We start from the raw sequence: 14657 nt of genomic DNA, 5'->3' as shown, positions 1-14657 counted from the left end.
ATAATATACAGCTGAAAAGTATGTAGGCCCCTTAGCTATGGTTTTGCATTCCACAATTTCAGTCACCTGTGATCAACCACAGACTGAAAATATTAAATGAAAAATTCTAGAAATTCATAAGGGTTTTTTGTTTGGTTGGTTTGCTTTGTTTGTTTTTGCGACAGTCTCACTTTGTTGCCCAGGCTGGAGTGCAACCCCATCTCAGCTCACTATAACATCTACCTCCTGGGTTCAAGCAATTCTCCTGCCTCAGCCTTCTGAATAGCTGGGATTACAGGAATTTGACACCAAACCTGGCCTCCTGATCCACCCGGCTCGGCCTCCCAAAGTGCTGGGATGACAGGCATGAGCCACCACGGCTGGCCTGAAGAATGCTTTCTTTCTTTCTTTCTGCTTTTTTCCCCCCAAAAGACAGGGTCTTGCTCTGTCGCCCAGGCTGGAGTGCAGTAGCATAATCATGCCTCACCGCAACCTTGACCTCCCAGGTTGAAGCGAGCCTCCCGCCTCAGCCTCCTGAGTGGCTGGGACTACAGCCATTCACCACGCCTGGCTAATTGCTTCTGTAGAGACAGGGTTTTGCCATGTTGCCCAGGATAAGAATTTTTTTTTTTCTTTAAAAATCTGGAAATTGGCCGGGCGCGGTGGCTCAAGCCTGTAATCCCAGCACTTTGGGAGGCCGAGGCGGGTGGATCACGAGGTCGAGAGATCGAGAGCATCCTGGTCAACATGGTGAAACCCCGTCTCTACTAAAAATACAAAAAATTAGCTGGGCATAGTGGCGCGTGCCTGTAATCCCAGCTACTCAGGAGGCTGAGGCAGGAGAATTGCCTGAAGCCAGGAGGCGGAGGTTGCGGTGAGCCGAGATCGTGCCATTGCACTCCAGTCTGGGTAACAAGAGCGAAACTCCGTCTCAAAAAAAAAAAAAAAAAAAAAAAAAAAAAAAAAAAAAATCTGGAAATTGCCTTTAGGTTTCCTTGGGAGTGAGAGAGAAGGCCATGAAGATTCCCACATAGTCACTCCTAGAAAATTGCCCTGGGATAGGTTGCAGAGAAGGCCAAAAACACTAGTTTCTCCTCTCCAAAGTCTATCAAAGGGTTGTTGAAAAGAAATGGCTATACCACTATTTGAATCAATTCTCTACAGCTTATCTCCTGGCGGGCGGTAGGGGGGACAGGAGGGGCGGGGGGGTGGGGCACACGAACTTTTAATACTTTAGGCCTTCTCGCCCGTCCTCTTTTCGCCATCTTTCCGTGCCGCCACAATGGTGCGCATGAATGTCCTGGCTGATGCTCTCAAGAGCATCAACAATGCCGAAAAGAGAGACAAACGCCAGGTGCTTATTAGGCCGTGCTCCAAAGTCATCGTCCGGTTTCTCACTGTGATGATGAAGCATGGTTACATTGGAGAATTTTAAATCATTGACGATCACAGAGCTGGGAAAATTTTTATGAACCTCACAGGCAGGCTAAACAAGTGTGATGGGATCAGCCCCAGATTTGATGTGCAACTCAAAGATCTAGAAAAATGGCAGAATAATCTGCTTCCGTCCCGCCAGTTTGGTTTCATTGTATTGACAACCTCAGCTGGCATCATGGACCATGAAGAAGCAAGAGGAAAACACACAGGAGAGAAAATCCTGGGATTCTTTTTCTAGGGGTGTAATACATATATTTACAAATAAAATGCCTCATGGACCAAAAAAAAAAGACTTTAGGCTTTCTCATAAAAATGATCCACACTCACAAAAACTTAGAGGCAGAGGGTATGTTAACCCAGATTAAGAATCCCTACCGCAGAGGGAGACTGGTGAGCTTGGTTGTGAAATCACACGCGCTGCGCACTTTCCACGCCCCCTCCCTCTGCGCTACAGAAATCCGCTGTACCTCTGACGGCCCACAGGTGGCAATGCAGGGACAGGTAAGCACACCGGCAGCGCCAACCAGAGCGGCCCATAGGAGGCGGGGCTTCAATGCGTCAAAACGTGGCGGGAGGAGCCTAAGAAGGGGCGAGGAAAGGCGAGAGTTCTGCTTGCGCAGGCGCCGTGCTGTGCACTCCCCCGGGAGTGAGGGTTGCTGGGCCTGATGACGTGGCTTGGCAACGTCCCTACCGGCGCTGCCTCCGAGGAACCGAGCGCCGCCGGAACTGCCCGCGGCCTAGTCACGACGCGCGCGTGCTTGTGAGCCGCAGCCGGGGACGGCGGCAGCGGCGGCCCGGCCTGCAAGAACCGGACGGGGCCGCTGCCATGGGGGAGTGACGAGTCTGCGCCCGCTGTTCCGCGGCAGCGGCGAGACATGCGGAGACCCCGCGGGGGTGGCAGCGGCGGCGGCTCCTGAGCCCCGGGATGGAGGAGAAATACGGCGGGGACGTGCGGGCCGGCCCCGGCGGCGGCGGCGGCCTCGGGCCGGTGGACGTACCCAGCGCTCGGTAAGGGACTGATCTGGAAGGCAGCCACCGGCCGGACCGCTCCAGATCCACCTTCCCCGGCCTCCCTCCGGGCCCTGCTGACACCCCGGGAGTCCCGGGGTCGGCGCGCCCTCTCCCTCCGCCTCCCTCCCTGCGCGCAGGCTGCCTCCGGGTTCCCCGGGCTCCTCGGGTGCCCGCTGCAGAATGAAGGCGCGAAAGCCAGAAAGCTTCTGCTTGAATTTCTGGGTTTGAAGGCGGTCAGTCAGTCTTAGAACTGCCCGCCAGTTCGCGTGAGAGGTGTTTCTGATCTGTGAGAAGCCTTTCTCTTGGCTGCGTCTCCATGAAATAGTCTGGTGACTACTTAGCCGTTCTGACGTTTCCCTGCATAAATTAGGGGAAGGTGTCACCATCATCTCTCTTCAGGCAACGAAACCAAAGTACATGTGTGAACTTGGATGTTCAGGTTAACTCAGCGCATAAGAGTCCAGCCCCATTTTCTTTTTGTATTTTATTCTTAGATAAGAAATGTGGCCTCGTTGTCAAATTTAAACAGCACAGCAATTCATAGAGTAAAAAGTGAAAATTCCCACTTACTCTCGCCAATTCTTCCACCAACCCCAAAAGTAAGGGAGCAAGTGATGCAGTGACCACTTCAAGTGTGTGTCCTTCGAAGATAGTGTCCAAAATGAGTTCTGAAATCGTGTCCAAAATGCGCAAAATATAGCCCTGCAACTTGGTTGGAACTGGTGTTCATTACCTCCATTTCTAATGGGTTTTTCTCATTCTGGAATACTTCCTTTCATATTTAAAGAAAGTGATAAATTTTGCTGAATTCTTTAGAACTGTAGTAATAGCATTATAACATAACCAATTTTTATGAAAAGAGAAGAATGCCTCATATAATGGAATAGAACTTAAACCAACTGCATTTTTGTAGCATAAATTTAATTTTCTAATCTCTTGAGACATGACAACTAAATGCAATAGGCAAATCTCGTCTGATTTGGTAGTAGGGGATATGTACTTTAAAGGGCGTTACTGGGTCAGTTGACAAAATTGGACTATGGACAGTAGATAAAAGTATCATATCAGGCCTGGCTCAGTGGCTCACACTTGTAATCCCAGCACTATGGGAGGCTGAGGTGGGCGGATCACCTGAGGTCAGGAGTTCCAGGCCAGCCTGGCCAACATGGTGAAACCCCACCTCTACTAAAAATACCAAAAAAAAAAAGTCGGGTGTGGAGTGCCCCTGTAATCTCAGCTACTCAGGAGGCTGAGGCAGGAGAATGGCTCAAACCCAGGAGGTGAAGGTTGTGATGAGCTGAGTTTGTACGATTGCACTCCAGCCTAGGCAACAAGAGTGAAACTCCATCTTCAAAACATATATATATATATCATATCACTTAAATTTTCTAAAGTAGACAACTCTGCTAGTTTTATAAGAGAATGTCCAGAGAGAGAGAGAATAATAAATCACATAGGATGATACATAAACAATCAGGGAATCCAGGTAAAGAATATACTTCTCTTGTAACTTTTACCTAAACTTGAAATTATTTTTAAATGAGTAGTTTAAAAGCGTTATTTATTCAAGAGTGTACTGTCTGAGGTAGGGAAATGTGGTACGCAACCCTTTGCTATTTTATTTGTACTATTAGCAGAGTTGCCCTTCTATTGTAGTTTATTGCAGAATCAAATTCAACCCAAGACTAGTTGAATTTTGATGGATTCCAGGTTACAAGAGTAAAGGAAGGATGAGGTCCTGGATTGAAAATGTGGAGATTAAAAAAAGCTTCCCCTCTTTTTTTTTTTTTTTTTTTTTTGAGATGGAGTTTCGCCCTTGTTACCCAGGCTGGAGTGCAATGGCGCGATCTCGGCTCACCGCAACCTCCGCCTCCTGGGTTCAGGCAATTCTCCTGCCTCAGCCTCCTGAGAAGCTGGGATTACAGGCACGTGCCACCATGCCCAGCTAATTTTTTGCACTTTTAGTAGAGACGGGGTTTCACCATGTTGACCAGGATGGTCTCGATCTCTCGACCTCGTGATCCACCCGCCTCGGCCTCCCAAAGTGCTGGGATTACAGGCTTGAGCCACCGCGCCCGGCAAAGCTTCCCCTCTTACCTCTGCCTCCCATTCCCTCATTTAACTCCAATATCTCAAAAGCCAGGCTTCAACCTTCTGGGAGGACTCTTCTGGAAACCTTACTAAACCTCCAGCAGTTGTCCAGGTATAAAGTAAATAGAGGCTAAAGCAGGAGGATCACTTGAGCCATAAAATTAGAGACCAGCCCTGGTAACATAACGAGACCCCCATCTCCACAAAAAATACAAAAATTAGCCAGGCACAGTGGCAGTGCCTGGAGTTCTAGCTACTTGGGAGAGTAAGGCAGAAGGGTCACTTGAGCTTGGGAGGTCAAGGCTTCAGAGAGCTATGATCCCACCACTGCTCCGCAGCCTGGGTGACAGTGCAAGACCCTGCCCCACCTCCCCCCTAAAAAAAAAAAACAAAAACTCCAAAAAAAATGACAACAAAAAGTAAATGTATATGTACTAGAAAAAAACAGAACATGAAAAACACTCTTAGAGATTTTAGTGGTTTCTTCCTTCCTTTCTTCCCTTTTTCTTTCCTTCCCTCCCTTTCTTCATTTCTTCCTGTCTTCTCCTTCCCTTTCTTTTCTTTCTGACAAGGTTACTTCCTCTGTTGCCCAGGATGGAGTGCAATGGAACCTTCATGGCTCACTGCAACCTCGAACTCCTGGGCTTAAGCAATCCTCCCACGTCAAGCTCCCCAGTATGTGAGTCTACAGGTGTGTGCCATCATGCCCAGTTCTTTTTTTAATTTTTAGTAGAGATGAGGTCTTGCTATATTGCCCAGGTTGGTCTCGAACTGCTGGGCTCAAGCAGTTCTCCCTCGTCAGCCTCCCAAAGTGCTGGTATTAGAGCCATGAGCTACCATGCCTGGCCTGGATTCTTTGATTTTTAAAGTTGCAATTAATGACCTGTTGGGCTAAAGATGAAAAACCAGGCTAAGTAAGCACATATGGATAAGCGGATAATCCTAGTTCATTTTATGAAGGAAAAACAATTAAAAGCTTCAGTTTATCAGGCGGTGAAGACAGGAGAGAAGAAAGGGAGACTAATTTTTAAAAACTTGTTGGAGACAGGGTCTCGCTATATTGCCCAGATTGGTCTTGAACTCCTTCTGCGTAGGCTTCCCAGCGTTAGGATTACAGGCATGAGCCACTGTGCCTGGCCCACTCCACCCTCCTCCCCCCACTAATTTATAAACCATTATTTGCTGTTACCTAGTCTCATCAAAGGTTATCACTGGTCTTTTCCGTGAAGGCTTAGAAAATTCCCTGCTTCTGTGCCAGGCAGGTGGCTCACACCTGTAATCCTAGCATTTTGGGAGGCCAAGGCAGGAAGATCACCTGAGGTCAGGAGTTCGAGACCAGCCTGCCCAACATGGTGAAAACCCATCTACTAAAAATACAAAAATTAGCCAGGTGTGGTGGTGGGCGCCTGTAATCCTGGCTACTTGGGAGATTGAGGCAAGAGAATCACTTGAACCCAGAGGGCAGAGGTTTCAGTGAGCCAGAGTAGTGCCAATTTACTCCAGCCTGGTGAAAGAGTAAAACTCCATCTCAAAAAGAAAAAAAAAAAGGAAAGAAAATACCCTGGTTCTCTAAACCTGGAATTACTGAAATTTGGGTTTAGGTTCAAACCCGCCTCTTGGGCTTTGCCTACTTCAGTAGCTCAGCAGTTCTCTGGCTAAAAAATAAAAATGTAGTTGAGGTTCAGTTTATTCGATAAATATTCAAGTGTCTACTACGTAGAAGGCACTATACATGGGATTTGAAACAACTCGGACTTCCAGCTCATTTATTACTTGTATGACCTTGGGTAAAGTACTTTTCTATGATTTGGTTTTGTGAAACCAGGATACCACTTCTTAGTTTGCAGAATTGTTGTAAGAATTAAATGAGATGGTATGTTCAGACCACTTGGAACATAGCAGGTGCTCAAGAAATGTTAGCTGTGACCCTCTGCCCTTCCCAGCCAAGAGGACTTAAACCAAAATAAAAACATTTGCTTAAAATAATCCATATTTGTGAACGACAGCATAAAAATACCCACAATTGAAGGACTTGTCAACGAGTTTTTGTTGCAGATTAAAACTAGTATTTGATTTTTAGTCTAAAGTAAAACTCTTGCAACCTGGAATCCATCAAAATTCAACCAGTCCTGAGTTGAATTTGATTCTGCAATAAACTATAATAGAAGGGCAACTCTACTAAGTAAATAGTACAAATAAAATAGCAAAGGATTGTGTACCATGTTTCCCTACCTGAGAGACTATACTCTTGAATAAATAATGCTTTTAAACTACTCATTTAAAAATAATTTCAAGTTTAGGTAAAAGTTGTATAGTATATTTACCTATACAACAATTGAGTAATGTATTTACCTAGATTCCCTGATTGTTAATGTATCATCCCATGTGATTTATTATTCTCTCTTTCTAAATGCACACACACACAGGTATTTTTTCCCCCTGGACTATTTGAGAGTAAGTTACATACTTCATGATTCTTATCTTTAAATACTTGTTTTTCCTAAGAACGTGGACATTCCCTTATAAAACCAGCAGAGTGGTCTACTTCAGGAAACTTATTTTTTTTCTTTTGAGACGGAGTGTGGCTCTTGTTATCCAGGCTGGAGTGCAATGGCGCGATCTCGGCTCACCGCAACCTCCGCCTCCTGGGTTCAGGCAATTCTCCTGCCTCAGCCTCCTGAGTAGCTGGGATTACAGGCACGTGCCACCACGCCCAGCTAATTTTTTGTATTTTTAGTAGAGACGGGGTTTCACCACGTTGACCAGGATGGTCTCGATCTCTCGACCTCGTGATCCACCCGCCTCGGCCTCCCAAAGTGCTGGGATTACAGGCTTGAGCCACCGCGCCTGGCTACTTCAGGAAATTTAAGTGACCTCGCCAGAGTCTAAGACTCTACTGACTCCTATAGCGGTTGAGGAGAGATGGTTGCCTGCCTGCTGGGCAGGAACCTGAGGATCTGATTCCTTGGAGATCCTTCTCTTTTCAGCTTCTCATTCCCATACTGAGGTGGTTCCAGTGCCTTAGCCTTTTTAGGACTCTTAAGTTCAGTCAACTGACCTTTCAACCACAACTCTCACTGTAGTCACTTAGCAAGGCAGAGGAGGCGCAAACCAAAAAAAGTCATTTACCATTCTTCCTATATTGTGGTCTTTTTGTTTCATAACAGAATAGTTTTTATTTTGTTCTCCTTATTTGTTTTGAGGAGTTGCTAAGTTAGAAAGCAGATAACAAAATAGTCCAGCAACTCCATCAAGAAAATTTTCATTTCTAGTCTGGCATTTTTTGTTAAAGTAGACTATATCTATACATAATCATTCACAAACATTGAAAATAAACCAGAAGTATATATGCCAAAATGTTGTGGTTGGTTGGTTAGTTGGTTGGTTGGTTTTGAGACAGAGTCTCGCTCTGTTACCCAAGCCGAAGTGAACTTCTGCCTCCGGGTTCAAGAGATTCTCCTGCCTCAACCTCCTGAGTAGCTGGGACTACAGACATGCACCACCATGCCCAGCTAATTTTTGTGTTTTAGTAGAGATGGGTTTTCACCATGTTGGCCAGCTGGTCTCAAACTCCAGACTTCGGGTGATCCACCTGCGTCGATCTCCCAAAGTACTGGGATTACAGGCGTGAGTGCCTAGCCTGTTTGTTTTTTGAGACAGGATCTCACTCCATCGCCCAGGGTGAAGTGCAGTGGCATGATCACAGCTCACTGCAACCTCAACCCTCCAGGCTCAGGTGATCCTCCTACCTCAGCCTCCTAAGTAGCTGAGACTGCTGCCATGTACCACCATGCCTGGCTAATTCTTTGTATTTATTGTAGAGGTAGGCTTTTGCCATGTTGCGCAGGCTGGTCTCAAGCTACTGCACCTGGCCTCAAAATGTTAACAGTAGGCTGGGCATGGTGGCTCACACCTACAATCCCAGCACTTCAGGAGGCTAGGACTGGAGGATCACTTGAGCCAAGGAGTACGAGATTAACCTGGGCAACATAGTGAGACCCCATCTCTAATTTTAAAAAAAAGTCAGTGGTAATTATCATGTCATTGGTGAGTTGTTGGGAACTTTGTTTTGTTTCATTTATTGTTTATGTATATTTCTGTGGGTTCAGTAATGACCTCTTGTTATAATTAAGAAAACCAGATTGATAAGCTGCTTGTAATTTCAGTGATACTAAAAATTGTTTCTGCTTTTATTTTTCAGATTAACAAAATATATTGTGTTACTGTGTTTCACTAAATTTTTGAAGGCTGTGGGACTTTTCGAATCATATGATCTCCTAAAAGCTGTTCACATTGTTCAGTTCATTTTTATATTAAAACTTGGGTGAGTGTGTGGTTTTATTTTTTCTTGGTATTTTTTATTTCTTTAAAAATCCTGTTTTAACAGAGTATCTTTAAGAAACTTTACATAGAATATTTTGTTTTGTTTATTCCTCCTGATAAGTATTTGATAAATGTTTTTAACTGGGAGGATACTTAAGATTAGAGGTACAAAGAGACTGAAAAGAAAAGGGATTGTTGTGCTCTAACACTTGCCTAAACAAAGACTTTGATGAGATTTTTTGCAAATTTGTTTTAATATCTGGCTTAATAGAGGATAGCCAGATTCTCATAACTGCTTCAGCGTTCAATACTGCTGTAGTATTAGCAACTTCTCTCTGCATTCCTGGGAGAATAAGAGTGAAAGGGACAGATAATGTCTTGATGTTTTTATGAAAGTAGTTTTAACCTTGGTGACTCCCTCAAAGGGTCTCAGGGACGCTAGGGATTCCTAGACCATTTGACTGACACAGCCTAATCTGCAGACAGGCACAGGATATTACCTGAGACCTGTCTTGGTACAAATATTCCTTAATTTCTTTTTTTTTTTTTTTTTGAGACGGAGTTTCGCTCTTGTTACCCAGGCTGGAGTGCAATGGCGCGATCTCGGCTCACCGCAACCTCCGCCTCCTGGGTTCAGGCAATTCTCCTGCCTCAGCCTCCTGAGTAGCTGGGATTACAGGCACGCACCACCATGCCCAGCTAATTTTTTTGTATTTTTAGTAGAGACGGGGTTTCACCACGTTGACCAGGATGGTCTCGATCTCTTGACCTCGTGATCCACCCGCCTCGGCCTCCCAAAGTGCTGGGATTACAGGCTTGAGCCACCGCGCCCGGCTCCTTAATTTCTAAGTTAAACCATGCTGCCATGTGTTCACTACATAATCCTTTCCTAATACAGAGTCCTCATGCAGTATGAACGTCAAATTATTCTACATGTGAGAAATTCTAAATAAAGAATTCTTGGACCTCAAGATTGTTAGTGTCCACCCTCTGTGTTAATAAAAACCTTAACAGGTTTTTATTGGGAGTCAGGGTGGTGGCTCATGCCTGTAATCCCAAATTTTGGGAGGCTGAGACAGGTGGATCACCTGAGGTCAGGAGTTCAAGACCAGCCTAGACAACATAATGAAACCCCATCTCTACTAAAAATACAAAAATTAGCTGGGCATGGTGGCACATGCCTGTAATCCCAGCTGCTAGACAGGGTCTGAGGCAGAAGGATCACTTGAACCTGGGAGGTGGAGGTTGCAATGAGCTGAGATCATGCCACTGTACTCCAGCCTGGGCAACAGAACGAGACTCTGTCTCAAAAAAAAAAAAAGACTCTTCAGAGTATAATTTTGTAATTGGGGACAGAGATTGTTTGTTTGTTTGTTTGTTTGTTTGTTTGTTTTGAGACAGTTTCACTCTTATTGCCCAGGCTGGAGTGCAGTGGTACAGTCTTGGCTCAGTGCAACCTCCACCTCCCACGTTCAACCAATTCTCCTTCCTCAGCCTCACAAGTAGCTGGGATTATAGGCACGTGTCACCACACCCAGCTAATTTTTTTTTTTTATTTATTAGAGGCAGGTTTTCACCATGTTGGTCAGGCTGGTCTTGAACTCCTGACCTCAGGTGATCTAGCCACCACACCTGGCTGTGAAAGAGATTCTTGACTAGGAAATTGTTTGTTTGTTGTTTGAGATGGAGTTTTGCTCTTGTTGCCCAGGCTAGAGTTCAATGGCGCAAGCTCGGCTCACTGTAACCTCTGCCTCCCGGGTTCAAGTGATTCTCCTGTTCTCCTGCCTCAGCCTTCCGAGTAGCTGGGATTACAGGCATCCGCCACCATGCCTGGCTAATTTTTTATATTTTTCTTAGAGACAGGGTTTCACCATGTTGGCCAGGCTGGTCTCAAACTCCTGACCTCAGGTGATCCACCTGCCTCTGCCTCCCCTTCCAAAAGTGCTAGGATTACCAGCATAAGCCACTACACAAGAACCTTTTTTTTTTTTTTTTGAGACAGTGGCTCAGTTGCCCAGGCTGGAGTGCAGTGGCTCAGTCTCAGCTCACTGCAACCTCTTCCTCCTGGGTTCAAGCAATTCTACCTTAGCCTCCCAAGTTTATAGGATTACAGGCATGTCACCATGGCCGGCTAATTTTTGTTTTGTTTTGTTTTGTTTTGTTTTGGAACACATGGGGCTTTGCCATGTTGGCCAGGCTGATCTCTAACTCCTGACCTCAGGTGATCCGCCCACCTCGGCTACCCAAAGTGCTGGGATTACAGGCTTGAGCCACCACATACAGCCAAGTTGCATGCATTTTTATTTAACTGTTTTAGCCATGTCAAAGATAGGGATGTATAATTAGTAATTTCTTCATTTTCATTATACTATTATAAGATTTATTTTTACTAGATTTTACGGAAAATAGGAATTATTTTCTTTGGTATTCTAAGATATTTTTTAAAAGTTGTGACTCCTTTACTTTTGTGGCTTAACTCGTTCTGAAGACAGAAAATAAGAGTTCTCAAAATGTTACAGTAGGATTCTTACAAAAATAAGTATAGTTTTCCAGTATGATTTATTCAGAGGATAACACACTTTTCAAGTTCTGGTATATTTATTTAAAATAAGTGTCTTTACTTAAAAACATATCTTGTGTTTAATATTGATTAATATTAATATATTAATGTTTCAATATTTACAGGACTGCATTTTTTATGGTTTTGTTTCAAAAGCCATTTTCTTCTGGGAAAACTATTACCAAACACCAGGTAAGATTTTTGCAAAATCTTTTATTCCTAGCAGCTTCTCATTTAGTGGGCCAGGATGCAATGCTTATTTTTTGATAATGGGTGCTTAGTGAATGATTTAAGTATGCTGAAGAACAGTTTTAGAGTTAACTTGCTCTTGTCTTTTCAGAATAGAGACTTAAGAGTAAACTGTAAAATACTAAGATCATGGAATAGCTTTAAAAAACAGAAGAGGGTTAAAAAAAAAATTATAAAGCATTCATGTCATTATTTTCTTTAATACATACTTCTTATTCTGAAAGATTTACAAACTGGACATGCAAGTATGCCTAAGAACCTAGTACAAATGTCACTGGAAAGCTGACAAAGCATAGGAGTTAAGAGTGATGTTTCTGGAATCAGACAAAGTCATGTTTTTTCTGTCTGTCCTTACTGACCCTTACTTTGGGCAAGTTACTTGATTTCTCTCTACCGTAATTTGCTCACTGTAAAATGGAGGTAATAGTAACTTCCTAATGGAACTATGAGGAAGAAATGAATTAATACTTAAGAAGTTCTTAGAATAATGCCTCATCATCATTGTAGCAATGTGACACCCTCATCATCGTCACTGTTCTCTTTAGTCAGCTGTGGTTCAAACCAGAAATGTCCTACATTTTGCATAATCATCTCCCATCATCACATCTATCACTTCTTTGGGCAGCAGTTATACCCCACTACATGTTTGCTTTATGCCATGACTAAGAAACCTGTGTCATAATTTTTTTTATTAGAAAGACAAATTTAAGTACTTCTGTGTCAGAGACCAGGAACATTTTTAAAAATAGGGTTAGTAGTCTAAACCCAATCTTAACTTTTTTCTCTCCTTTCAAATAATTGGATCACTAAAAATTTTTGGTGGAAAATAAAGACAAAAAGTTAAATGATCCTAGGAAACTACTGAGTAAACAGAAAATTGTACTCTGAAAAAAAGATTTCAAAATCTACCAGCAGACAGTAATATAGATAATGGAAAACAGAATACAGTCTTTTTTATTTATTTATTTATTTATTTTATTTTGAGACAGGGTCTTGCTCTGTTGCCCAGGCTGCATTGCAGTGGCATGATCTTGGCTCACTGTAACTTCCACCTCCCAGTTTCGAGCAATTCGCCTGCCTCAGCTTCCCGAGTAGCTGGGATTACAGGCGTCTGCCACCACACTCAGCTAATTTTTATATTTTTAGTAGAGATGGGGTTTCACCATGTTGGCCAGGCTGGTCTCGAACTCCTGACCTCAAGTAATCTGCCCACCTTGGCCTTCCAAAGTGCTGGGATTACAGGCATAGGCCACTGCACCTGGCCCAGAATACTGTCTTGCAAATCTAGAATTAGTCAAGGGATCTTACATTTTCTATTTAATTTCAAAATAAGTAATTCACCTTTAAAATATTTGTTGTTATTATCTTTCTATGTGTATTTTATTTAAAATTGGGATATATGGCAAAGTATATGTGACTGAAGTTTTTAATTTTTTTGTTTCCATTTATAGTGGATCAAAATATTTAAACATGCAGTTGCTGGGTGTATTATTTCACTCTTGTGGTTTTTTGGCCTCACTCTTTGTGGACCACTAAGGTAAATAATAACGCATATTTTGAATATATGTTTATATTTCTTCATTTCGAATTATTATTTTAGTTCCATTGTGTTTTATGTCAAATATTTATCTGTACAAATGTGTCTGTCACTTTTATAGCATCGGAGAGAATTCAGCAAATAGAAAGAAGGAATCTGTTTAGATTCTGGACTAGTTCTTTAGTGAATACCATTAATATATTTATTCATGATTTGTCATAGATATTTTACTAGTTAGAATTCCAAGTTTTGGAAAATTTTTAGCATAAATGGCTTTTTTTTTTAATATAAATGGCTTTTTAATCATTTATTTATGATCCCTGTTAACAGCTAACTTAGAAGCTATACTAAAAGGCCCAAAATGGTAAATAAAATCAGCCAGTAAGAAGGAGAGCAAAATCTCTAAAAGCACTCTTTTTTTTTTTTTGGACACAATTTTGCAAGTATTCTCATAAATAAATGTCTCAGAAGTAGTATATCAGTTAACAAATTAAACGCATGGTAGATTTTTTTTTTTTTTTTTTTTTTTGGAGACAGTCTCCCTCTGTCTCCCAGGCTGGAGTACAGGGGCATGATCTTGGCTCACTGCAGCCTCCACCTCCAGGTTCAAGCAATTCTCCTGCCTCAGCCACCGGAGTAGCTGGAATTACAGGCACCCACCACCACGCCTGGCTGATTTTTGTATTTTTAGTAGAGACGAGGTTTCACCATGTTGGCTGGTCTCAAACTCCTGACCTCAGGTGATCTGCCCACCTCAGCCTCCCAAAGTGCTGGGATTACAGGCATGAGCCACCTCATCCAGCCTACATGTGGTGGATTAAGTAAACTACTCCCATTTCATATTTCCCTAGCTCTATATAGATTAATCTTTTTCTGCAAGTGGGATGGTTTAAGGAGGAAATGCTGAGGGACCACTTCATAGGAATTGTATTGTGCATCTGTGTGTGAGCATTCTTTTTTTTTTTTTTTGAGACAGAGTTTCACTCTTGTTACCCAGGCTGGAGTGCAATGGCATGATCGCAGCTCACCGCAACCTCCGCCTCCTGGGTTCAGGCAATTCTCCTGCCTCAGCCTCCTGAGTAGCTGGGATTACAGGCACACGCCACCACGCCCAGATGATTTTTTGTATTTTGAGTAGAGACAGGGTTTCACCATGTTGACCAGGATGGTCTCAATCTCTTGACCTCGTGATCCACCCGCCTCGGCCTCCCAAAGTGCTGGGATTACAGGCTTGAGCCACCGCGCCCGTCGTGTGAGCATTCTTTTAACATTTCTCCATCTGTAAAAGATTTCACTTAGTAAATAAGTGTAAGAAAAAATGCCATGAGAATGAGAGGTAAAGAGTGGAATGAAGAATGTTCTTAGCCGGCACAATGGCTCATGCCTGTAATGCTAGCACTTTGATGGATAATTTGACATTAGGAGTTGGAGAGCAGCCTATCAAATATAGTGAAACCCCGCCTTTGCTAT

General features: G+C 43.3%; 1 protein-coding gene and 1 pseudogene across 2 annotated transcripts in view; both read left to right on the top strand.

The window, feature by feature from the left end:
• Window positions 1-1231: 1231 nt before the first annotated feature.
• LOC101053605 (small ribosomal subunit protein uS8-like) lies at window positions 1232-1657 on the top strand (annotated as a pseudogene).
• Window positions 1658-2081: 424 nt separating this feature from the next.
• Window positions 2082-14657, top strand: part of SLC30A5 (solute carrier family 30 member 5) — a 42326-nt gene continuing 29750 nt past the window's right edge. For both annotated transcript variants that reach the window (XM_074385198.1, XM_039470765.2), the window contains exons 1-4: window positions 2082-2424; window positions 8720-8842; window positions 11527-11593; window positions 13102-13187. In XM_074385198.1, coding sequence (XP_074241299.1) covers window positions 2342-2424; window positions 8720-8842; window positions 11527-11593; window positions 13102-13187 — 359 coding nt within the window. In that variant the 5' untranslated portion in view covers window positions 2082-2341. The remainder of the gene's footprint in view (window positions 2425-8719; window positions 8843-11526; window positions 11594-13101; window positions 13188-14657) is intronic.

Source organism: Saimiri boliviensis, chromosome 1, assembly GCF_048565385.1.
Source record: "Saimiri boliviensis isolate mSaiBol1 chromosome 1, mSaiBol1.pri, whole genome shotgun sequence".
Lineage (NCBI taxonomy): Eukaryota > Metazoa > Chordata > Mammalia > Primates > Cebidae > Saimiri > Saimiri boliviensis.
This window is presented reverse-complemented; position numbering and strand designations above follow the sequence as displayed.